The sequence below is a fragment of the Salvelinus fontinalis genome, chromosome 11 (assembly GCF_029448725.1).
Source record: "Salvelinus fontinalis isolate EN_2023a chromosome 11, ASM2944872v1, whole genome shotgun sequence".
Lineage (NCBI taxonomy): Eukaryota > Metazoa > Chordata > Actinopteri > Salmoniformes > Salmonidae > Salvelinus > Salvelinus fontinalis.
Window position 1 is genome coordinate 32,609,712 of NC_074675.1, and position 23,570 is coordinate 32,633,281.

The window sequence follows — 23,570 nt, forward strand, 5'->3', positions numbered from 1 at the left end:
TTCTACATCTGCATTCCTTGCTGTGTGGGGTTTTAGGCTGGGTTTCCGTATAGCACTTTGTGACATCTGCTGATGAAAAAGGGCTTTATAAATACATTTGAATTTGATGAATTAGATGTTCAAATCAAATGTGTTCTATTTTCTTAGAACATGAAAGTACTAGCTAGATAATTTCTTAAAAAATACTAGGTAAAAACCAACTGGAATTTAAATTACAGTTTCATCTCTAACTTGACCTGTTGAACTCTGTTGTCCAGGCTTCCTAGGCCCGTGTATGGAGAACCTGCTGCTGGACCAGGACTTCTGGCTGACCTTTGACCTATTGCACTCTAACCTCTGACCTCTGTTCCCCAGGCTTTCTGGGTCAGTGCATGGAGAACCTGCTCCTAGACCAGGATTTCTGGTTGAGCTCAATGGACCAGAAGAACGTGGGCATAGAGATCTCGATCCAAGAGGACACTCTCAACCTAATGTACAAAGGCATCCTCATGCAAGAGGGTAACTCTCTAACTCTCTACTCATTCCTAAAATGTTGCTGTTCATTTTAACATGAAGATATCTGACTGACAGCTTTTTTCTATGTTTGCAATGTGCATTGTTGTTGACCAACTCAGTGGCCTTATGGTTAGAGTGTCCGACCTAAGATTGGAAGGTTGGGACATCGATCCCTAGTCCAATCATGCCAAATCCTCAGAAAAATAAGCTTATAGTGTTATAAGATGGTACAGTTATCCCAGCTAGCATATAACGTTCTGAAAACCATATGTTTCTGAGAGCGTGGTTGTCCTATGGTTATTTTGCATACAACCTTCCCACAATGTTCTGAGAATCGTTACCTCTAATTGGGGATCATACTTAGTGTGTTCGTTTTCCCACCTGCGATGTGAGATATTGTTTGTGTGAGTGCTTATGTGCGCTATGTATTGCACGTTCGTTAATTCTTTGTTGTTTTGAAGTTTCCCTGTATTAAATATGTGGAACTCTACTCACGCTGCGCCTTGGTCTGATTATTTATATAACGATCGTGACAACCGGTCAGGAAACATATGACTTTGTTCCCAGAACCAATGGGAAACCAAAAACGTACATTCCCACAACTTCCAAGGAACAAAATTTGCTAGCTGGGATTTTATCAGATATTAGGTACAATGTTATACATTCCTAGAAGCTCTTCAAATAAAATATTACCAAATCTATTCCCCTCTCTTAGGTTCCTTCTTCGCCAGCTGCAGTTCCACCCAGATGTTTGACAGCTCCACCTCTGGTAGTGACCTCTACCTGGAGCAGGGGGACATAGCCCTGTTCGAGCCCCCGTTCTTGGGGTCGGGGTGGACTGTACTGTCCCTGGGGGATGGAGCCCGGGGGACCAAGCCCAAACCAGCCCTGGAGCCCGTCATACCCTTCCACCAGTCAGTAAAATATATAATTTCACCATTGTTAATATTCTGCAATATAAATATATACAGTACCAGTCAAAAGTTTAGACACATCTACTCGTTCAAAGATTTTTCTTTATTTTTACTATTTTATACATTGTAGAATAATAGTGAAGACATCAAAACTATGAAATAACACATAGAATCATGTAGTAACCAAAAAAGCGTTAAATAATTCAAGATATATTTCAGATTCTTCAAAGTAGCCACCCTTTGCCTTGATGACAGCTTTGCACACTCTTGGCATTCTCTCAACCAGCTTCACCTGGAATGCTTTTCCAACAGTCTTGAAGGAGTTCCAACATACGCTGACTACTTGTTGGCTGCTTTTCCTTCACTCTGCGGTCCAACTCATCCCAAACCATCTCAATTGGTTGAGGTTAGGTGATTGTGGAGGACAGGTCATCTGATGCAGCACTCCATCACTCTCCTTCTTGCTCAAATAGCCCTTACACAGCCTGGAGGTGTGTTGGGTGATTGTCAGTGGTGTAAAGTTCTTAAGTAAAAAATACTTTAAAGTACTTGTAACGGACGTCTAAGTCGTTCTCCTCCTCGGACGAGGAGGAGCAAGGATCGGACCAAAATGCAGCGGGTGATGAATACATGATGAATTTATTTAGACAAGACGAAACACGAAGTACACTTGAATAAATTACAAAATAACAAAAACAACGTAGACCGACCTGAACATGAGAACTTACATAAAACGAAGAACGCACGAACAGGAACAGACTAGACAAAACGAAACAGTCCCGTGTGGTACAAACACTGACACGGAAGACAATCATCCACAAACAAACAGTGAGAACAGCCTACCTTAATATGGTTCTCAATCAGAGGAAACGTCAAACACCTGCCCCTGATTGAGAACCATATAAGGCTAATTAACCATGAACCTAAACAAGAAACAAATAACATAGACTGCCCACCCCAACTCACGCCCTGACCATACTAAACAAATACAAAAACAACAGAAAACAGGTCAGGAACGTGACAGTACTACTTTATATTTTTTGGGGTATCTGTACTTTACTTTACTATTTATATTTTTGACAACTTTTACTGCACTACATTCTTAAAGAAAATAATGTACTTTTTACTCCATACATTTCCCTGACACCCAAAAGTACTCGTTACGTTTTGACAGGAAAATGGTCAAATTCAGGCACTTATCAAAAAAACATCCCTGGTTATCCCTACTGCCTCTGATCTGGTGGACTCACTAAACACAAATGGTTCGCTTGTAAATTAATGTCTAAGTGTTGGAGTGTGCCCCTGGCTATCCATAAATTTTAAAAACACAATAAAATTGTGTCGTCTGGTTTGCATAATTTAAGGAATTTGAAATTAATAATTATTTTCCATTTGATACTAAAGTATATTTAGCAATTCAATTTACTTTTGATACTAAAGTATATTTAAAACCAAACACTTTTAAGACTTTTACTCAAGTAGTATTTTACTGGGTGACTTTCACATTTTCTATTAAGGTATCTTTTCTTTTACTCAAGTATGACATTTGAGTACTTTTTCCACCACTGGCCATTGTCCTGTTGAAAAACAAATGATAGTCCAATTAAGCGCAACCAAGATGGGATGGTGTTTCGCTCCAGAATGCTGTGGTAGCCATGCTGGTCAAGTGTGCCTTGAATTCTAAATAAATCACAGACAGTGTTACCAGATAAGCACCCCAACACCATCACACCTCCTCTTCCATGCTTCATGGTGGGAACCACACATGCGGAGATCATCCGTTCACCTACTCTGTGTCTCACAAAGACACTGCGGTTCGAACCAAAAATCTCAAATTTGGACTCATCAGACCAAAGACAGATTTCCATCGGTCTAATGTTCATTACTCTTATTTCTTGGCCCAAGCAAGTCTCTTCTTCTTATTGGTAGTGGTAGTAATTTCTCTGCAGCAATTCAACAATGAAGGCCTGATTCGCACAGTCTCCTCTGAACAGTTGATGTTGAGATGTGTCTGTTACTTGAACTCTGTGAAGCATTTATTTGGGTTGCAATTTCTGAGGCTGGTAACTCTAATTAACTTATCCTCTGCAGCAGAGGTAACTATGGGTCTTCCTTTCCTGTTGCGGTCCTCATGAGAGCCAGTTTTATTATAGCGCTTGATAGTTTTTGCAACTGCACATGAAGAAACTTTAAAAGTTCCTGACATTTTCCGGATTGACTGACCTTCATGTCTTAAAATAATGATGGACTGTTGTTTATCTTTGCTTATTGGAGCTGTTCTTGTCATAATATGGACTTGGTCTTTTACCAAATAGGGGTATCTTCTGTATACCACCCCTACCTTGTCACAACACAATTGATTGGCTTAAACGCATTAAGAAGGAAAGAAATTCCACAAATTAACTTTCAACAAGGCACACCTGTTAATTGAAATGCATTCCAGGAAACTACCTCATGAAGCTGGTTGAGAGAATGCCAAGAGTGTGTAAAGCTGTCATCAAGACAGAGGGTGGCTACTTTGTAGAAATCTCAAATATAAAATATCTTTTGATTTGTTTAACACTTGATTCCATATGTGTTATTTCATCATTGTTTTGATGTCTTCACTATTATTCTACAATGTAGAACATAGTAAAAACAAAGAAAAACCCTTGAATGAATAGGTGTGTTCAAACTTTTGACTGGTACTGTATTAATGAATAGTTTATTTCCAAAATGGTATATCCACCAATTTTTCACATTGTGTTTTTTCATCAGAAATGATTTCTTATGGGTATCTTCAGATGTGTGTAAAATATTACTGTTCTCAGATGTGTCTTAAAATGTGTTTCTTTGCAAAAGTAAAGTTGAAGTTGGAAGTTTACATACACTTAGGTTGGAGTCATTAAAACTTGTGTTTCAACCACTCCCCAAATTTGTGCATGACACAAGTAATTTTTCCAACAATTGTTTACAGACAGATTATTTCACTTATACTTACTGCATCACAATTCCAGTGGGTCAGAAGTTTACATACACTAAGTTGACTGTGCCTTTAAACAGCTTGGAAAATTCCAGAAAATGATGTCATAGCTTTAGAAGCTTCTGATAGGCTAATTGACATAATTTGAGTCAATTGGAGGTGTACCTGTGGACGTATTTCAAGGCCTACCTTCAAACTCAGTGCCTCTTTGCTTGACATCATGGGAAAATCTAAAGAAATTGGCCAAGACCTCAGAAAAGAAATGGTAGACCTCCACAAGTCTGGTTCGTCCTTGGGAGCAATTTCCAAACTCCTGAAGATCCCACGTTCATCTGTACAAACAATAGTACGCAAGTATAAACACCATGGGACCACGCAGCCGTCATACCGCTCAGAAAGAAAACGCGTTCTGTTTCCTAGAGATTAACGTACTTTGGTGTGAAAAGTGCAAATCAATCCCAGAACAACATCAAAGGACCTTGTAAAGATGCTGGAGGAAACAGGTACAAAAGTATCTATATCCACAGTAAAACGAGTCCTATATCGACATAACCTGAAAGGCCGCTCAACAAGGAAGAAGCCACTGCTCCAAAACTGCCATAAAAAAGCCAGACTACGGTTTGTAACTGCACATGGGGACAAAGATCGTACTTTTGGAGAAACGTCCTCTGGTCTGATGAAACAAAATAGAACTGTTTGGCCATAATGACCATTGTTATGTTTGGAGGAAAAAGGGGGAGGCTTTCAAGCCGAAGAACACAATCCCAACCGTGAAGCACGGGGATGGCAGCATCATGTTGTGGGGGTGCTTTGCTGCAGGAGGGACTGGTGCACTTCACAAAATAGATGGCATCATGAGGGAGAAAATTAGGTGGATATATTGAAAAAACATCTCAAGACATCAGTCAAGAAGTTAAAGCTTGGTTGCAAATGGACATTGACCCCAAACATACTTCCAAAGTTGTGGCAAAATAGTTTAAGGATAAGATAGTCAAGGTATGGGAGTGGCCATCACAAAGCCCTGACCTCAATCCCATAGAAAATTTGTGGGCAGAACTGAAAAGCGTGTTCGAGCAAGGAAGCCTACAAACCTGACTCAGTTACTCCAGCTCTGTCAGGAGGAATGGGCCAAAATTTACCCAACTTATTGTGGGAAGCTTGTGGAAGGCTACCCGAAACGTTTGACCCAAGTTAAACAATTTAAAGGCAATGCTACCAAATACTAATTGAGTGTATGCTAACTTCTGTTGGGAATGTGATGAAAGAAATAAAAGCTGAAATAAATCATTCTCTCTACTATTATTTTGACATTTCACATTCTTAAAATAAAGTGGTGATTCTAACTGACCTAAGACAGGGAATTTTTACTAGGATTAAATGTCGGGAATTGTGAAAACTGAGTTTAAATGTATTTGGCTAAGGTGTATGTAAACTTCCGACTTCAACTGTATATATCCATTGTATAGCTGGAATAGAATGTTCATATCCTTTAAATTTGACTGTGATATGTGGTTGTCTCACCTAGATATCTTAAGATGAATGCACTAACATTAAGTCACTCTGGACACTCGAGTGGTGCAGCAGACTAAGGCACTGCATCTCAGTGCTAAAGATGTCACTACAGACCCTGGTTCAATTCCAGGCTGTATCACAACCGTCCGTTATTGGGAGTCCCATAGGGCGGCACACAATTGGCCCAGCGTTGTCCGGGTTAGGGTCATTGTAAATAAGAATTTGTTTTTAACTGACTTGCATAGTTAAAATAAAAAATAAGAACACTTGCTAAAGTGTTAAATGTAAATGTTTTAAATACAGATCTCATATTACTGTATTTAATTCAGTGGGGACTGCTGAGGGGAGGATGTCTCATAATAATGACTGAAACGTAGCCAATGGAATGGCATCAAATATATGGAAACCATGTGTTTGATGTATTTGATACCATTCCACCTATGCCGCTCCGGCCATTACCATGAGCCCATCCTCCCCAATTAACGTGCCACCAATCTCCTGTAATTTAATTCTTAAAAAAAAAAAAAATATGTTAATATTGATGTGACAAATGTAACATTTGTACAGTTCTTTATAAAAAAAAATAGGGAATTGTTACATTTGACTGTGTTAAACCTAGCAGCACTGCTTATTTCTCTAGGAGGGAGGCGAATATGAACTATTTTGGAGAAAAAAATTATTATGTATTTTTGAAATGAAACCATCGTGATAGATTTTAAACAAATACATGTCTGCCATTGAACAACCCAATGCCATGATTAGATAGTGAAAAAACACACCAATATCTTTCATAAATTCATTAAACAATAAAAGCTAATTTACCAACATTTCTGAAAATAGATATATAGCATTTTGGAAATAAACTTTATATTATTTCCCTCCTTAAAGATGGTTCTTGAAATCCTGTGCGGAGAACATCTTAGTTGGTAGTGGCAAGCCAGCATGTGACTTCCTCTGCCAGTTTGGTAAGCAGTTCATATTCCATCACTGTACAGATTTCCACACAGTAAATCAATGTAATCTAGCTCTGTAGTATTCTTCATTGACTTCCCATTCTCTCATCTGTAGGATCATTTCCTAGACATATCTTAGTTCTAAGGTCTCCTCCATCCGGTCTCTTTCCCATAGAATTTGAATTATTGGGGGAATTCTAACCCCACTAGTGGGGGAATTCTAAACCAACCCTAAAATTCGAATTCCATCCTTCCCTCTCTGTATCCTCCTCTTCCCATGCTAGCCACAGGCTCCTGCATTGCCACTGTGGAGTATGACGCAGGAGGGCCAGATGAGCTGAGCCTGGAGCAGGGTGATCACATCCTCATTGTGGGCCTGTTGGTGTCGTGCTTCGAGTGGTTCACTGGCAGGCTGGAGAGGACAGGAGAGGTGGGACTGGTGATGACAACACTGGTCAAGCCGGCTGATGATACCCTTTGTGAGTAAGTGTATCTCCCTGAGTTGTATCAATCGATCATTCACTCAATCAGCCGATATCCTTTGTAAGTGTATCCTTCTGATGAGTTATATTTTGATGAACTGCGTCATGATGTTTCCCTGCAACTATGCAGCTCTATGATATCAGCCATTCTAGTGTATGCAGTAAATGCACATAGACTTTGGACAATGCTTTCAGAGCCATGGTGAATTAGATGTTCAAACATTCTACCTATATTCTACCTTCTTTTGCTTCATCAATCCCCTTTTAGGTCGGCGGACATATTCCTAGACAAAGAAGAAAGGTTCTTTTTTAACCTGAAAGAAGAGCAGATCAAAGAAGAAACTATTGCCTTGCTGAAGAAAATCTCCCAGAATGATATTGGATCCGTCTACAAACTTGGTGAGACAGAAATGGAGAAATGTTCAAGTGCATTTTGTTTGTGTTGAACAGCTCTCTAAGACTGCCATACTGTGTAAAGACGGTCAGTTTTGATATTGATTCATGAATTATCCCTTTTATTCCAGATCTGATTGATCAACCAGATTCTCCAAAGAAACCAACTCAAAGTAGGCGTATTTATTGTTTGCTTTGTACAATTAGCACAGTCTGGACGGTTGGGTTTGAGTATTATATTGTTTTTCTTCTCAACATAAAAAAATATTCAAATAATTCACTTATTCTGGCTCCTCCCACATGTCCACCATATCATAAATAGTCATCTTCATCTAATGTCTTACAGATGGTTCCCAAGGAAACATGGACGCTCACCAACAAGCAGAACTGAAGAGGAAGATAGAAGAGATCCTACAAGAAGGGAAGGAGAAAGTGCCTTGTGCGACTGTGATGACAAACGGAACTCTGGAGGACCACAGTGAGTCCTCTAAGACTACATTACCCATTGGGCCTCACTTCACCATCCACCCAGTAGAGGAAGGCACCACCACCAACCAAGAGAAACTCCTTCCTCTTCTATCCTTTCTGGCCGGCTCTGACTACAAGCCAGATTTTGGCACCCTCTACGGACAAACCCCAGAACTGCTCCTTGCCACTTTCAGCGGCCACTCGGACGACATTGACGAATTGGTGGCATACTTAGGCATAGCCAGAGAAACGGCCAGGAAGAAGCGTCTCCATTGGTCGCAGAGCCGCCTCTGTTTGCTTTTGGGAAAACTCTGCGCGGGAAGTTCAAAATTCTCCCAAGCTCGAGTCTACTTCGAGGAGGCCCTCAGCATCCCTCGAGATGGATTCACGGACATGCTAATGCTAGCTAACATCTACGTAAACCTAGCTGTGATCTATCTCATGCAAAAAAACACAGAGAAGTACTTTGCTTTGTCAGAGCGGATTGCTGCATTGCTTATGGGTATCCCTGACTGCGTCTCTACTGTAGAAAAAGACTCTGAAGTTCTCAAGTTCATCCTGAAGAAAGCGGTTCTCGCTCATAACAAGATGGCTGAAGCACGTGCTTGTTTCCTTCTAGCAAAGCTCCACTGGAGGCGAGGCGAGGGGGCGGACGCTGTCCCGTTCTTGGAGAGACTTCTGGTTCTCTCGGCAGAGCCAGCAGGTGTCCGGAGCGTCAGGCCCAGCCACGGCTACCTGAGCCTGGGGAGACTGTACAGCCAGCTCTCCCTCCCCCATCTCTGTGTCAGCTCAGCCAGGAGAGCCACAATGCATCCCTCCGCTAGGCTAGCCGATTGTCTGAATGGAATGGGGCTAGTGCTGGAGAACACAGCCAGACTCTATGGGATCCGGAAGCAGGAAGACACCATTCCAGCTCAAGTGGCTCTGTATCTGAGCCGGTCGCTCTCTTTCACTGGGGAATTAGCTGGAGTCGGTGGCAATGGTGACCCCACTCTAAGCCAGGCACTCACACTCTGCCTATCACAGCTGTTTCAGAAACACGGGATACTAGGACGCGCGGTGCTCTCCATGCACACTCTCATAGACAATCATTGCAGGCCGTCATCATCCTCGGGCGCCACTAGCAGCCCTGAACGCATCAGCGCCCTCGTGTGGCTAGCCTGGCTGCACATCTGTAACAGCCAACCGGAGGTATCGCTAGATGTCCTCGACTCAGTGCTGGCCTCCATGCCAGAACACTGCACTACTCCACAGGAAGGTGTGATCTCGTTGCTGTTTATCTTATGTTTATATCTGCTGTATGTTTGTACCCTGGCTGTTTGTCAAATTTCCCAATTGAAAAAATTAAGGTTAATGAATTGAATTATTAAGGATTGGTCCACAACATGAGGGGTGTGGCTCTTCGACGCACGGGAGACCTGCGGAGGGCGGCAGAGAGCTACCAGGCGGCCATTTATGTGTGTGAGGAGTTTGAGGACAGGTAATGATCATTCTTGTGTGTTTTAAATTTGTACATTGTATCAAATAAATCAGCCTTCACTGCTATTGATACTATATACTGTTTCCTTATTGTAAAATAAACCCTTCTCTCAGGGCCAACTGGGCGGTCGCGCAGGCTAACCTGGGGTTGCTGTGTCTGAAGGCTGGGGCTAAGGTAGGGTTGTAATGTTTTGGTTTTGGTTTTGTAACTTCTTCTTGTCTTTTACATTCAACATTGTTTGTTTTACCATCGAGGACCACTGGAAATAAATGTTTTAATTGATGTTTTCTAGTGATATCCTCTGGGATCAAATCCACATCTTACTAGATGTACACAGAACAAAAATATAAACACAACATGTAGAGTGTTGGTCCCATGTTTCATGAGCTGAAATAAAAGATCCCAGAATTGTTCCTTTTCCAAGATAATCCATCCACCTGACAGGTGTGGCATATTAAGAAGCTGATTACACAGGTGCACCTTGTGCTGGGGACAAAAAAAGGGTACTGTAAAATTTGCATGGATGTTTCAAGTTTTGAGGGAGCGTACAATTGGCATGCTGACAGCAGGAATATCCACCAGAGCTTTTGCCAGAGAATTGAATGCTCATTTTTCTACCATAAGCCAACTTCAACATTGTTTTAGAGAACTTAGCAGTACCTCCAACTGGCCTCACAACCACAGACCACATTTATGGAGTTGTTTTCTGACAACAGTTTTCTGATGTCAACGTTGTGAACAGAGTGCCCCGTGGTGGTGGGGTTATGGTATGGGCAGGCAGGCAGGCATAAGCTACAGACAACTAACACAACTGCATTTTATCGATGGCAATTTGAATGCACAGAGATACCATGACGAGATCCTGAGGCCTATTGTCGTCCCATTCATCCACCGCCATCACCTCATGTTTCAGCATGATCATGCACGGCCTCATGTCGCAAGGATCTGTACACAATTCCCGGAAGCTGAAAATGTCCCAGTTCTTCCATGGCCTGCATACTCACCAGACATGTCACCCATTGAGCATGTTTGGGATGCTCTGGATCGAGGTTTACGACAGTGTTCCATTTCTCACCAATATCCAGCAACTTTGCAGAGCCATTGAAGAGGAGTGGGACAACATTCCATAGGCCACAATCAACAGCCTGATCAACTCTATGTGAAGGAGATGTGTCGTGCTGAAGGAGGCAAATGGTGGTCACACCAGATACTGACTGCTTTTCTGATCCAGGCCCCTACTTTCTTTTTAAAGGTATCTGTGACCAACAGATGCATATCTGTATTCCCAGTCATGTGAAATCATTAGATTAGGGACTAATACATGTATTTAAATTGACTGAATTCCTCATATGAACTGTAACTCAGTAAAATCTTTGAAATTGTGGCATGTTGCGTTCATATTTTTGTTCAGTATATATATATTATTTCACCCAAAATAAAATTCAAGGGACTGGCGGAGAGGCATCTCACGGAAGCCGTGGAGCTGTTCTCAGAGCTGGGTGGAGGGGAGCATGAGGTGAACTTTATTACAGTGCTGCTGGAGCTGGGACAACACTGTGTGAACCAGAGACTCCTGGAAAGAGGGAAGATCTACTTTGAGTGGGCTCTGCTGATGGCCATTAAGTCAAACCATTTAGACAGTAAGTGTTTTTACTGCTTACCTCCTTTTCTCAGTGTAAGTGTGTTACGCATAGAAATGGTCAACTTATGCACACACACACACACACACACGTGAAATGAATTCCACATGCAAGATTCCTGATTCATCATTCTATCCCCAAATATGTTTTGAGTCCGTATCCATTAACCACTCGAGTTTAGCAGGCTAACAGTCTTGTGGCCTGCAGGAGAGGTTTGAATCACTTTTGGTCACATATACACTGAGTGTACAAAACATTATGAACACCTGCTCTTTCCATGACAGACTGACCAGGTGAATCCACGTGAAAGCTATAATCACCTTATTGATGTCAATTGTTAAATCCACTTCAATCAGTGTAGCTGAAGGGGAGGAGACAGGTTAAAGAAGGCAATTGAGACAAGTGTGCCATTCAGAGGGTGAATGGGCAAGACAAAATATTTAAGTTCCTTTGAACGGGGTATGGTAGTGTGTGCCAGGCGCTCCGGTTTGTGTCAATAACTTCATCGCTACTGGGTTTTTCAAGCTCAACAGTTCCCCTTGTGTATCAAGAATGGTCCACCGCCCAAAGGACATCCAGCCAACTTGACACAACTGTGGGAATCATTGGAGTCTGGAGGCGAAAGAAACGCACACCTGTTTAGGTGAGGTGCTGGGTAGCGGAGTAAAGGAGAGCCGCACACTCTAGGACAAGGGGGAGAGGCAATGTACAACCCGCGTGCCATATCCGGGCAACGGAGGGAACACCGTACACCTGGCGACTTGTCAGGGTGCATGCGCCCGGCCCGCCACAAGTGTCGCTAGAGTGCGAAGCGACAAGGATATCCCGGCCGGCAAAACCCTCCCCTAACCCAGACGATGCTGGGCCAATTGCGCACCGCCTCATGGGTCTCCCATTCATGGCCAGTTGTGACACAGCCTGGGATTGAACCCAGGTCTGTAGTGACACCTCAAGCACTGCAATTGAGTGCCTTAGACCACTGTGCCACTCAAGAAGCCCCCGCAAATTGATTTTAACAAACAATTGGTCCCCCGAAAAATGGGGCCCTCCTTTGAATTTCAAAATCCCGATGTGGCCCTCGAGCCAAAAACTTTGCCCACCTCTGCTCTAGGAGCTCAGATACAACAATTTAATAACCTAAAACCAACGTTTCGACAGACAAGCTGTCTTCATCAGGGTATAATGACAAACACTGCAGATCAAAGTCTAGGTTGAGACCAAAGGGAGCAAGGGTATTTAAATTAAATGTAAAAACATTTTTAAATGTAACCTTTATTTAACTTTCCCAGTAGAGATCCACACAGCCTCTCGTTATAACAATACATTTCTGAGGTCACCCCCTCTCCTAGGGAGGGTGACATGTTCGATGCCGATATAATGTAGGGACGAAATCGAGTGGTTCGCATCCAACTAGTGGGCCCCAACTGGGTAAGTCGTGTTTTTGCACCTAATGGTGCTACGATGCTCCGAGATTCGTACTTTTAATTTACGCTTTGTTTTACCCACATCATTTTTAACACAAGGACAAGTAATAAGATAAATAACTGTTTCCCTGTTTGGGGGTGTTTGAAGGATTGCATTGAGCGCAGCCATTACACTTGTAAACTCAGCAACAACAAAAAAAAGTCCTCTCACTGTCAACTGTGTTTATTTTCAGCAAACTTAACATATGTAATTACTTGTCTGAACATAACAAGATTCAACAACTGAGACATAAACTGCACAAGTTCCACGGACATGTCACTAACAGAAATTGAATAATGTGTCCCTGAACAAAGGGGGTCAAAATCAAAAGTAACAGTCAGTATCTGGTGTGGCCACCAGCTGCATTAAGTACCGCAGTGCATCTCCTACTCATGGACTGCACCAGATTTTCCAGTTATTGCTGTGAGATGTTACCCCACTCTTCCACCAAGGTACCTGCAAGTTCCCGGACATTTCTGGGGGGAGTTGTCCTAGCCCTCACCCTCCGATCCAACAGGTCCCAGACGTGCTCAATGGGATTGAGAACCGGGCTCTTCGTTGGCCATAGCAGAACACTGACATTCCTGTCGGACCCTCCACCTCCAAATCGATCGCGCTCCAGAGTACATGCCTCGGTGTAATGCTCATTCCTTCGACGATAAACGCAAATCCGACCATCGCCTCTGGTGAGACAAAACCGCGACTCGTCAGTGAAGAGCACTTTTTGCCAGTCCTGGCTGGTCAAACAACGGTGGGTTTGTGCCCATAGGCGACATTGTTGCCGGTGATGTCTGGTGAGGATCTGCCTTACAACAGACCTACAAGCCCTCAGTCCAGCCTCTCTCAGCCTATTGCAGACAGTCTGAGCACTGATGGAGGGATTGTGCGTTCCTGGTGTAACTCGGGCAGTTGTTGTTGCCATCCTGTATCTGTCCCGCAGGTGTGATGTTTGGATGTACCGATCCTGCGCAGGTGTTGTTACATGTGGTCTGCCCCTGCAGGGACGATCAGCTGTCTGTCCTGTCTCCCTGTAGCGCTGTTGTAGGCGTCTCACAGTACGGACATTGCAATTTATTGCCCTGGCCACATCTGCAGATGAGCAGGGACCCTGGGCATCTTTCTTTTTGTGTTTTTCAGAGTCAGTAGAAAGGCCTTTTTAGTGTCTTAAATTTTCATAACTGTGACATTAATTGCTTACAATCTGTAAGCTGTTAGTGTCTTAACGATGTTCCACAGGTGCATGTTCATTAATTGTTTATGGTTCATTGAACAAGCATGGTAAACAGTGTGTAAACCCTTTACAATGAAGATCGTGAAGTTATTTCGATTTTTCGAATAATCTTTGAAAGACAGGGTCCTGAAAAAGGGAAGTTTCTTTTTATGCTGAGTTTAGTTTCCACCCGGCAGAGGCGCAAATAGACGTGCAGGGAAATTTTGGGGCGGTAAATCAGAGTTTACCAATTGATCTCTGAGATTTCTGCCCCGCGAGAATACATCCACGGGAGGGTTCGAAAACATATTACCAATACTGTCATCGGATCTTAGAATGTGCCAATGTTTGTGGACGATTCCCTTAATTTGTTCAGAGCATAGCGGGTAGTTAGAACGCAAGAATGCTTCTTTTTGCGAGACTGTCCTTGAAAAAGATAATGTATCGATTTGTTTTGATTTTCCCAATGGCAGTATTAATCTGACCATTGCTGTTGAAATCTGATTGTTTTTTTGCAAATTCTTTTGATTCGACAGAATTGGCTGAAGGGGAAATTGTTTTTCAAGGGAAGCGGACAACTATCAGCCCTCAAAAAAACTGTTTCGATCAGTAGGTTTCCTGTAAATATCATTGTATAGAACATATCCCCACGCAAAATCGGAAGATCAAGGAAACTGATTTGTGTGTCAGATTGCATAGTAAATCTCAGGTGCTCGGGAACAAGAGTTAAGAAAAGCATGGAATGCCTAGGGCTGTTTTGCATCACTCCACCATACAACAAAAATATCATCAATGTACCGTTTCCAAATAATAATGTTGGGCAAGAAAACATTTTTGAGAGGATTGAAAATGTACTGTTTCTCCATGTAACCCACATACAAATTAGCATAGTTATGAGCAATAGGGGATCCCATAGCAGTACCCTGCGTCTGAATAAAGAAATCATTTAGAAACATTAAGTAGTTGTGAGTACTATTTCAGCCAATGTTATAATGCATGCACGGGAATGTAGTTCCTTCGGGTCACGTTGCAAAAGAAAATGTTCCATGGCTTCGATACCGCCCTCGTGTGGAATATTCGTGTATGACGACTCAACATCAAAAGTAACTAACAAAGTAATATCAGGGAGAGGATCAATAGATTCAATAATAGAGATCAAACTGCTGGTGTCCTTTACAAAGGAGGGGAGCTGTTCTGTGAGTGGTCTAATTTTTGAAAAATCTACAAAAGATGATAAAGGGGCCGTTACTGCGTCAATGTCCGCTACAATATGGCGCCCTGGAGGTTTTGTAACATTCTTGTGTAATTTCGGCAAGATATAGAAAGTGGCAATTTTAAGGTGTTGAATAAGCCAAAAAGTCGTGTTCTTTTTTCTGTGATTTGACCAGAACTTAATTACCCAAGCATTGGAGTCAACATGGGCCAGCATCCCTGTGGAACACTTTCCACACCTTGTAGAGTCCATACACAGACGAACTGAGGCTGTTCTGAGGGCAAAAGGGGGGTGCAACTCAATAGTAGGAAGCTATTCCTAATGTTTTGTACACTCCGTGTATATACTGTTGCCGTGTTGACCTGACTCTATCCATCCATGTTATGTGTGTCCCAGGTCAGTTAAGTGCGACGCGGCGTCTGTGCCACCTGTACGGAGCTGTATGTTCTGACGAAGCTCAGTGCATAATCTACAACGAACATCAGCTTGCCATACTGGCGACCCGGGGAGACAGGGGACAGGAGGGCGAGGTGCTGGAGACCATCAGCCAGCTATACCTCAGTCTGGGGACAGAGAGGTGTGTGTGGAGTGGGCAGGGGTGTGTGTGTGTGAGATGTGTGTATGTCTGTCTGTCTCTAGTTGGCAGCAAATTATAACATTTCTGTCCCTTCCTTTCTATCTCCGTGTCCAGGGCTAGGCGGTCGGCTCTGGACTACACCAAGCGTAGCCTGGGTATCTTCATAGACCTGGGCCGGAAGGAAAAGGAGGCATATGCCTGGCTGCAGGCTGGGAAGATATACCAAATGCTGGGCCAAACCGAACTGGTGGACCTCTATGTACAGGTCAGAACTTATTCTACTGTATTTTATTCTATTATACAGAGCAGACAGCATTGACTCAGAGTTACATTGACTTATTGCTTCTTGTATTCCTCCCAGGTGGCCCAAGATGTGGGCCTGAGTACAGGAGACACACACTTTATCCTACAGCTGCTGGAGGCAGCAGGGGATGTCTTCTTCAACCTCAACCAGGAGAGAGAGAAGGCTGTCTGCTTCTATAGGGTACACACACATACACACACTGCTTATATGGGGTAGGACAGAGGGTGTGTGTGTGTGCATGCATGCATGCATGTGTTTGTCTACATGTGTGTGTGACCTAATGTCTTTGTGTGTGTACATGTACAGTACCAGCCAAAAGTTTGGACACACCTACTCATTCCAGTTTTTTTTTTAATTTGTACTATTTTCTACATTGCAGGATAATAGTGAAGACATCAAAACTATGAAATAACACATGGAATCATGTAGAAACCAAGAAAGGGTTAAACAAATCAAAATATATTTTATATTTGCTATTCTTCAAAGTAGCCACCCTTTGCGTTAATGACAGCTTTGCACACTCTTGGCATTCTCTCAACCACCATGAGAAAAACGTTTCCAACAGACACATCTCAACATAGTTCTGATGTCTTCACTATTATTCTACAATGTAGAAAATAGTAAAAATAAAGAAAAACCCTTGAATGAGTGGGTGTGTCCAAACTTTTGACTGGTACTGTAGGTGATCTCACCTGTGTGTGTATCATTGTGTGTCTACAGGACCGTGCCCTGCCCATCGCTGTGAGGACCAGCAGTACAGAGGCCAGACTAAGGCTGTCTAACAAGCTGGTGGAGCTGCTACTGCAACTGAAGCTGTATGGAGAGGCCGTGGAGTACGCCCAGGCCGCCCTGGACATCAGTGTTACACTGGGTAGGAGCCAGTGTATTCTAGCTATGGCCACCAGATGTCAGACTTAACTTAGCCCAGACCTAAGTTGAATCCCAAATCACCCCTTTCTCCTTCCCCTAGCCCCTCTGCCCTCCATTTGCGAGTTGACGCGCGCCTCCGCCATATGCACAAGTGTCCCAAAGTTGAGGGTGTGAAAATGATGGGGGGTGTAGGGCCTAATTAGTCCAGAAATAGCGCCATGCCTTATGGGATTCCGCTATTTTTGAGTTTATCGCAATTTCACACAAAAGAATGGAGAGCCGTGTCTAATTATATACCATGTGTATTTTTGTATGTCTGATTTCGAGACTTGACACATAAAAGATGAAATAACTCCCAAATGAAATGTTTAACTGTTACTGAGGTTTATATCTTGGAAAATGACATTCATTTCCATGTCATGCTTGTTTTATTATTTAAAAGTGGAACATGAATTGCATCATTCAAGTCATGAGTGTGTCCCAAAGTTGATGGGTTTATTGTTCCCCCTTGCCCCTTTCTGGAAGTCACCCTCAGTTTTGTCAACAACACGTGACAACGGATGACCCTCTGAGCGAGTTGGTTGGGTCGAGGGAGTAGTATGAGATTCACAGCTAGTCCTTACTTGTATTTCCCTAGAGAAATCTGCATTTACAATTAGCAGATCCTCTTATCCACAGCAACCTACATGAATGCATTCAATTAAGTTTGAATAAAACGGAGAAATAGCCATTATCAGCAGAAATTGTGCCAGTGAAGAAAAAACAAGTGCAATGCCATAGCCTGGTTATAGCTCATTTTTTAAAGAAAAACTAATGAAATGATGGTTGTATATTTTGAAATAGGAAATCGTCTAAATGAGCGAGTGGCCTTCCACCGGCTGGCCACCCTGTACCACTGTCTGGGTCAGTTTGAACTGGCTGAACACTACTACCTGAAGACCCTCTCCCTCTGCCCCACGCCCCTGGAGTTTGATGAGGAAACCCTGTACTACGTTCGAGTCTATCAGACGCTAGGGGACATCATCTTCTATGACCTGAAGGTAAAATAATCGGAAACAGCTTTAACGATTCCTCCACTGACCCCATCCAATCTCATCTCTAAACCCTGACCCATAACCTTTCACCTTTGACCTTTAGGACCCCTACGATGCCGCGGGGTACTACCACCTGGCGCTGGCAGCAGCCATGGACCTCGGCAACAAGAAGTCCCAGCTTCAGCTCTGCACGCGATTGGCTACGATCTACCACAACTTTCTGGTTGACCGGGAGCTCTCACTCTTCTTCTACCAGAAAGCGCGAGCGTTCGCCTCAGACCTCAATGTACGCCGCATCAACCTCTCGCCCGACCAGAACTTCAGTAGTATGTCACAGTACAAGTCGAATAGGGTTAGCACTCAGGAACCAACAACAAAGTAACCACCATCTTGGTTTGAAGTTTGGCAGAAGAATGGAGAGTTTAAGGTATCAGAGGAAATTGTGCCAAGTGGATGTCGTATGTTGGGTTTGAAGAAGTGTACATATGTAATTTTGAGATTTTTAAACCTTTGAGATGTGTTGATGTGATTTTGCCAATTAGGGTTCTGTGCCATACTGAACAATTTCACTTATAGAATCATACAGCAATATCTACAATGGTCTTCAGTTGATGACCTGAAATTAGATGAAGTCATGGTAAAAGGAATGAATCATGAAAGACATACAGTACCAGTCAAAAGTTTGGACACCCCTACTCATTCAAGGGTTTTTCTTTATTTTGACTATATTATACATTGTGGAATAATAGTGAAGACATCAGAACTATGAAATAACACACATGGAATTATGTAGTAACCAAAAAAGTGTTAAACAAATCAAAATATATTTTAGATTCTTCAAAGTAGCCACCCTTTGCCTTGATGACAGCTTTGCACACTCTCAACCAGCTTCACCTGGAATGCTTTTTCTTGAAGGAGTTCCCACATATACTGAGCACTTGTTGTTTGCTTTTCCTTCACTCTGCGGTCCAACTCATCCCAAACCATCTCAATTAGGTTGAGGTCGGGTGATTGTGGTGGCCAGGTCATCTGATGCAGCACTCCATCACTCTCCTTGGTCAAATAGCCCTTATACAGCCTGGAGGTGTGTTTTGGGTCATCGTCCTGTTGAAAAACAAATGATAGTTCCGCTAAGCGCAAACCAGATGGGATGGCGTATCGCCACAGAATGCTGTGGTAGCCATGATGGTTAATTGTGCCTTGAATTCTAAATACACCGACAGTGTCACCAGCAAAACACCTCCACACCATCACACCTTCTCCCCCATGCTTCACGGTGGGAACCACACATGCGGAGATCATCCGTTCACCTACTCTGTGTCTCACAAAGACACGGCGGTTCGAACCAAAAATCTCCGATTTGGACTCATCAGACCAAAGGACAGATTTCTACCGGTCTAATGTCCATTGCTCGTGTTTCTTGGCCCAAGCAAGTATTCTTCTTCTTGGTGTGTTCTTTAGTAGTGGTTTATTTTGCAGCAATTCGACCATGAAGGCCTGATTCACGCAGTCTACTCTGTACAGTTGATGTTGAGAACTCAGTGAAGCATTTATTTGGGCTGCAATTTCTGAGGCTGATAACTCTAATGAACTTATCCTCTGCAGCAGAGGTAACTCTAAGTTTTCCTTTCCTGTGGTGGTCCTCATGGGAGCCAGTTTCATTATAGCGCTTGATGGTTTTTGTGACTGCACTTGAATAAACTTTAAAAGTTCTTGAAATGTTCCATATTGACTGACCTTCATGTCTTAAAGTAATGATGGACTGTCATAATATGGACTTGGTCTTTTACCAAATATGGCTATCTTCTGTATACCACCTCTACCTTGTCACAGCACAACTGATTGTCTCAAACACATTAAGAAGGAAAGAAATTCCACAAATTAACTTTTTACAAGGCACACCTGTTAATTGAAATGCATTCCAGGTGACTACCTCGTGAAGCTGGTTGAGGGAATGCCAATAGTGTGCAAAGCTGTCATCAAGGCAGAGGCTGGCTACTGATTTGTTTAACACTTTTTTGGTTACTACATGATTCCATATGTGTTATTTCATAGTTTTGATGTCTTCACTAGTATTCTGTAATGTAGAAAATAATAAAAAACAAAGAAAAACCCTTGAATGAGTAGGTGTGTCCAAACTTTTGACTGGTACTGTATATGTAATAAAAGTAATATAATTAAGAGAATTAGAATTAAGAGAAGATAAAGGTGAGTATGAAGGTCCAGTTGTTAAAGGTTATTGTGGCGTGAATTTCTTTGTGAGATTAAAAACAACATGGACTGCACACCTGGGACCCTATCCACAATAAGTCCTGATCTAGGATCTGTCCATATAATCTTATTCATTATTATCTAAAATACTAAAGTGATCCTAAATCAGACTCTTCGTGGTTATCTGCCCTGACCTCTAATCATAACCATGTCCTTCAAGGGAAGCATAGAGCCGTAACAAGCGCCTTGAGTTTTTCCTGGTCAGATCTCTAGTCAATAAAAACTCCCGCCCCCTATAATCAGAACTGATGAGCCACCAATACCTTTTTTGTAATTATTCTCTGTTTCTTGCAATAAACAATCACTGTGATGATGTTTTTATAAAAGTCCACATGCTAAAATAAGTTCTGCAAACTCTTTCTATGTGGGTTCCCATTATGAAGCATCTTCAAAATGTCTGTCATAACTGGGGCCAGGAGTTTTTCCTGGTAGAAAAACTATGGGCCCTAACTTATAATAGTGGTGAGCAGTGGTGAGGGTGCTTGGGTAAAATCATGCCAGATGGAATGCTTGTCTGCCTTCTCCAGATGGTGTAGAAAATAAGAGAGAAAGACATGTAGAGGGAGAGAGATAGATGGAGAGATAGGGGGGAGAGAAAAATACAGTAATCTGTCAGTGGACTCAGTTCAAATACCTCAAATTAACAACATGCTGCATTGGAATTATGTAAACAAAATATGCCTTGAAAGCATGACTCCTAAAATGTGGTTACAGACAAAGAGAGAAAATAATGCTGCGTCTTGCTTTTCTGTAATGAGTGGCATATTCAGTACAGCAATATCACAACTTCAGCAACAATTCCATATTTTAATCCTAAAAATAACGCATCTGAAGTATACTTAGGAATCGTTAAAATATCACCAAGCACTGCTTCTCACATTCAGGGACGCAAACGAATCACCTTTCGGCGAAATTCGCCGTTTTGAATCAAAATAGGTGACCTAAATTATTCGTGTAGATCCGATGAGAGAAGAGACAACCAATTTGCTAGTTACAGCATCAACTGTAATGCCAGTTAATTTACAGCAGATCGTCCCCTGGCCTGAACGGTATCGAAGAGGTAGGTGAGAAACCTGACCATGGAAACCGGGGTGAGAAGGTGATGAAGCATAACTCATGAGCAGTAACCGAAAAACAACTGGCATTTGGAAAGTTTGAGGTGAGGGAGAAAGTGTGGTGGAACAAGTATTGTTAGCATTGTTAAGTATCTTGCTAACGTTAGCTTGATCGAATTATCTGTTAGAAAGCCAGCGAAATGGTGAGCAACATTAGCCAATTTAACTGATCAAATAATTGATTTTATGGTGTGAAAATTAGCTGGCTAATAAAGTCAGACAACGTTACATCAGATGAGCTAAAGTTAGTAACCTAACCGGTATTAACTGGTAACGTTATACGGCTCCTTGCCGTTCCTCAAGTTATCTTCGCGTTAGTTTCTTACTGGACCCTGGCAATCTGCGTGAAATGTCAACTAGATAACAAACTAACTACTATATGTGAACTAATGTTTTCCCTCTACAGTATGTGGTTAATTTTCAGAATGAGAGAATTAGGTGAAAATGAGGCGTTGCTTGTTAAACCGTTAAATGGAGCTGGAGCTGGGCCTGGCTTAAACTGGATGCCACTATAGAGGTGAAATGAACACCACACACACTCCCTCTTTCTCACTTTTTCAATACAGATAAAAAGGGGTATGCCAGGTGGACACTCTGCCTGAAAGAGATCAATTTAGCCAACAACGGGTATCATTCTCTGCTGGCACGTTGTAGAACAGATGTCCACAGGCAGAAGGTGTACAATGTAATCATGTGCAGTGTAGCCCACAGATATTGCTTTTGTTGTGTTGAACTTGACAGTAACACTTGTGTGTGAGTGAGGGGGGTTTATTCAATGTTTTACTCAGTGAATGTTCTTTTTGCACACCTGCAGCCTTGTGCACTTGATCTATGTCTACTCTGATTCAGAGGGGTTGGGTTAAATACAGAAGACACGTTTCAGTTGAAGGCATTCAGTTGTACAACTGACTAGGTATCCCCCTTTCCCTACTATAGTGGCCACCATAATAGAGCAAAAATAGAATGCCTGTTTGTTTCATTCTATTTCTACTTAAGCTAGCTCCCGAGTGGCGCAGCGGTCTAAGGCACTGCATCTCACTACTAGAGACGTCGCTGGTTCAAATCCAGGCTTTATCACAACCCACCGTGTTTGGGAGTCCCATAGGGTGGCGCACAATTGGCCCAGTGTCGTCCAGGGTTTGGCCGGTGTAGGTCGTCATTGTAAATACGAATTTGTTCTGAGCGGACTTGCCTAGTTAAATAAAAAATAATGTTTTTTTCCCAAGTGCGATATTTAGATGTGTGTGGTCACAAGCGTTCTATTATAAAGGCTGTCTTGGCTAATTGCAATATTAGTGTATAGTTTTTTTCTCAAGACTTGAGTGTCATTTGCAGTAAAGTCTATGCAACAAATAACATTGGATTGCTTTCTTTACATTTTTTAGCTGTGAGTTGGGTTCACATGAACCACTTTTTATTTTACACACAGCGACTGATCATGTAGATAATATTCTTTGTTGTTTAATTAGTTAAAACCTGCATTTCACCCTGAAGGGATTTTTTTGCATGTTTCAGTGCAAAACAAAAGTGTCACCTTTTTGGGCCCTCACCGGTTTGCATCCCTGCCCATTAACGGCCAGCACAATGGATACATGTGACTGGAACAAGGGGCCCAGTGTTTCCGAAAAGTGCGAGGAGTGATTGACATCGAGTTTTAAAATAAACATATGGGTTGTGGTATAAAGTAGTGCACTATACAGGGGATAGGGTGCTATTTAGGATGCATCCCATATGATTTGTTGGACACCCTCACTTCTCTACCATAACAAACATTTATTAGCTCTAACCATGTTATATCCATTTCCCTTAGAGAGAGAGAGAGAGAGAGAACAAGAGCGCGAGAGAGAGAACGAGAGAGAAAGAAAGAAAGAGAACAAGAGCGAGAAAGAAAGAAAGATGGAGAGAGAGAGAAGTATGTGCTAAAAACAGAACCACATCTGCCATTATGTCTGTACTGGCAGGTCATCTTAAATTGTCCTTAAACGGGGTACTTATAAAAACATGGTACTATACAGTATGTGTCCCAAATGGTACATAAGGCTCAAAAGTAGTCTACTATATAGGGAATAGGGTGCCATTTGGGACGTAACCATGCACTCATTCACATCCAGACTGAGGAATGGATGACTTAATGTTTTGAAAAGGGAGAAAATAGAATGTGTCAGATCAGTCACTAGCTGCATGGATGCCCGTGTTGTTTGACAGAGACCCAA

The 23,570-nt window shown here is 42.4% G+C and overlaps 1 protein-coding gene across 1 annotated transcript in view; it reads left to right on the forward strand.

Moving 5' to 3' along the window:
- LOC129865565 (SH3 domain and tetratricopeptide repeat-containing protein 1) overlaps positions 1 to 20,064 on the forward strand; it is a 26,680-nt gene extending 6,616 nt beyond the window's left edge. Inside the window, exons 5-20 of the mRNA XM_055938450.1 lie at positions 355 to 498; positions 1,211 to 1,409; positions 6,772 to 6,848; positions 7,121 to 7,319; positions 7,587 to 7,717; positions 7,843 to 7,884; positions 8,058 to 9,437; positions 9,551 to 9,659; positions 9,773 to 9,833; positions 11,107 to 11,299; positions 15,583 to 15,763; positions 15,878 to 16,028; positions 16,125 to 16,247; positions 16,788 to 16,938; positions 17,781 to 17,977; positions 18,075 to 20,064. Coding sequence (XP_055794425.1) covers positions 355 to 498; positions 1,211 to 1,409; positions 6,772 to 6,848; positions 7,121 to 7,319; positions 7,587 to 7,717; positions 7,843 to 7,884; positions 8,058 to 9,437; positions 9,551 to 9,659; positions 9,773 to 9,833; positions 11,107 to 11,299; positions 15,583 to 15,763; positions 15,878 to 16,028; positions 16,125 to 16,247; positions 16,788 to 16,938; positions 17,781 to 17,977; positions 18,075 to 18,353 — 3,617 coding nt within the window. The 3' untranslated portion in view covers positions 18,354 to 20,064. The remainder of the gene's footprint in view (positions 1 to 354; positions 499 to 1,210; positions 1,410 to 6,771; positions 6,849 to 7,120; positions 7,320 to 7,586; positions 7,718 to 7,842; positions 7,885 to 8,057; positions 9,438 to 9,550; positions 9,660 to 9,772; positions 9,834 to 11,106; positions 11,300 to 15,582; positions 15,764 to 15,877; positions 16,029 to 16,124; positions 16,248 to 16,787; positions 16,939 to 17,780; positions 17,978 to 18,074) is intronic.
- Positions 20,065 to 23,570: the final 3,506 nt, after the last annotated feature.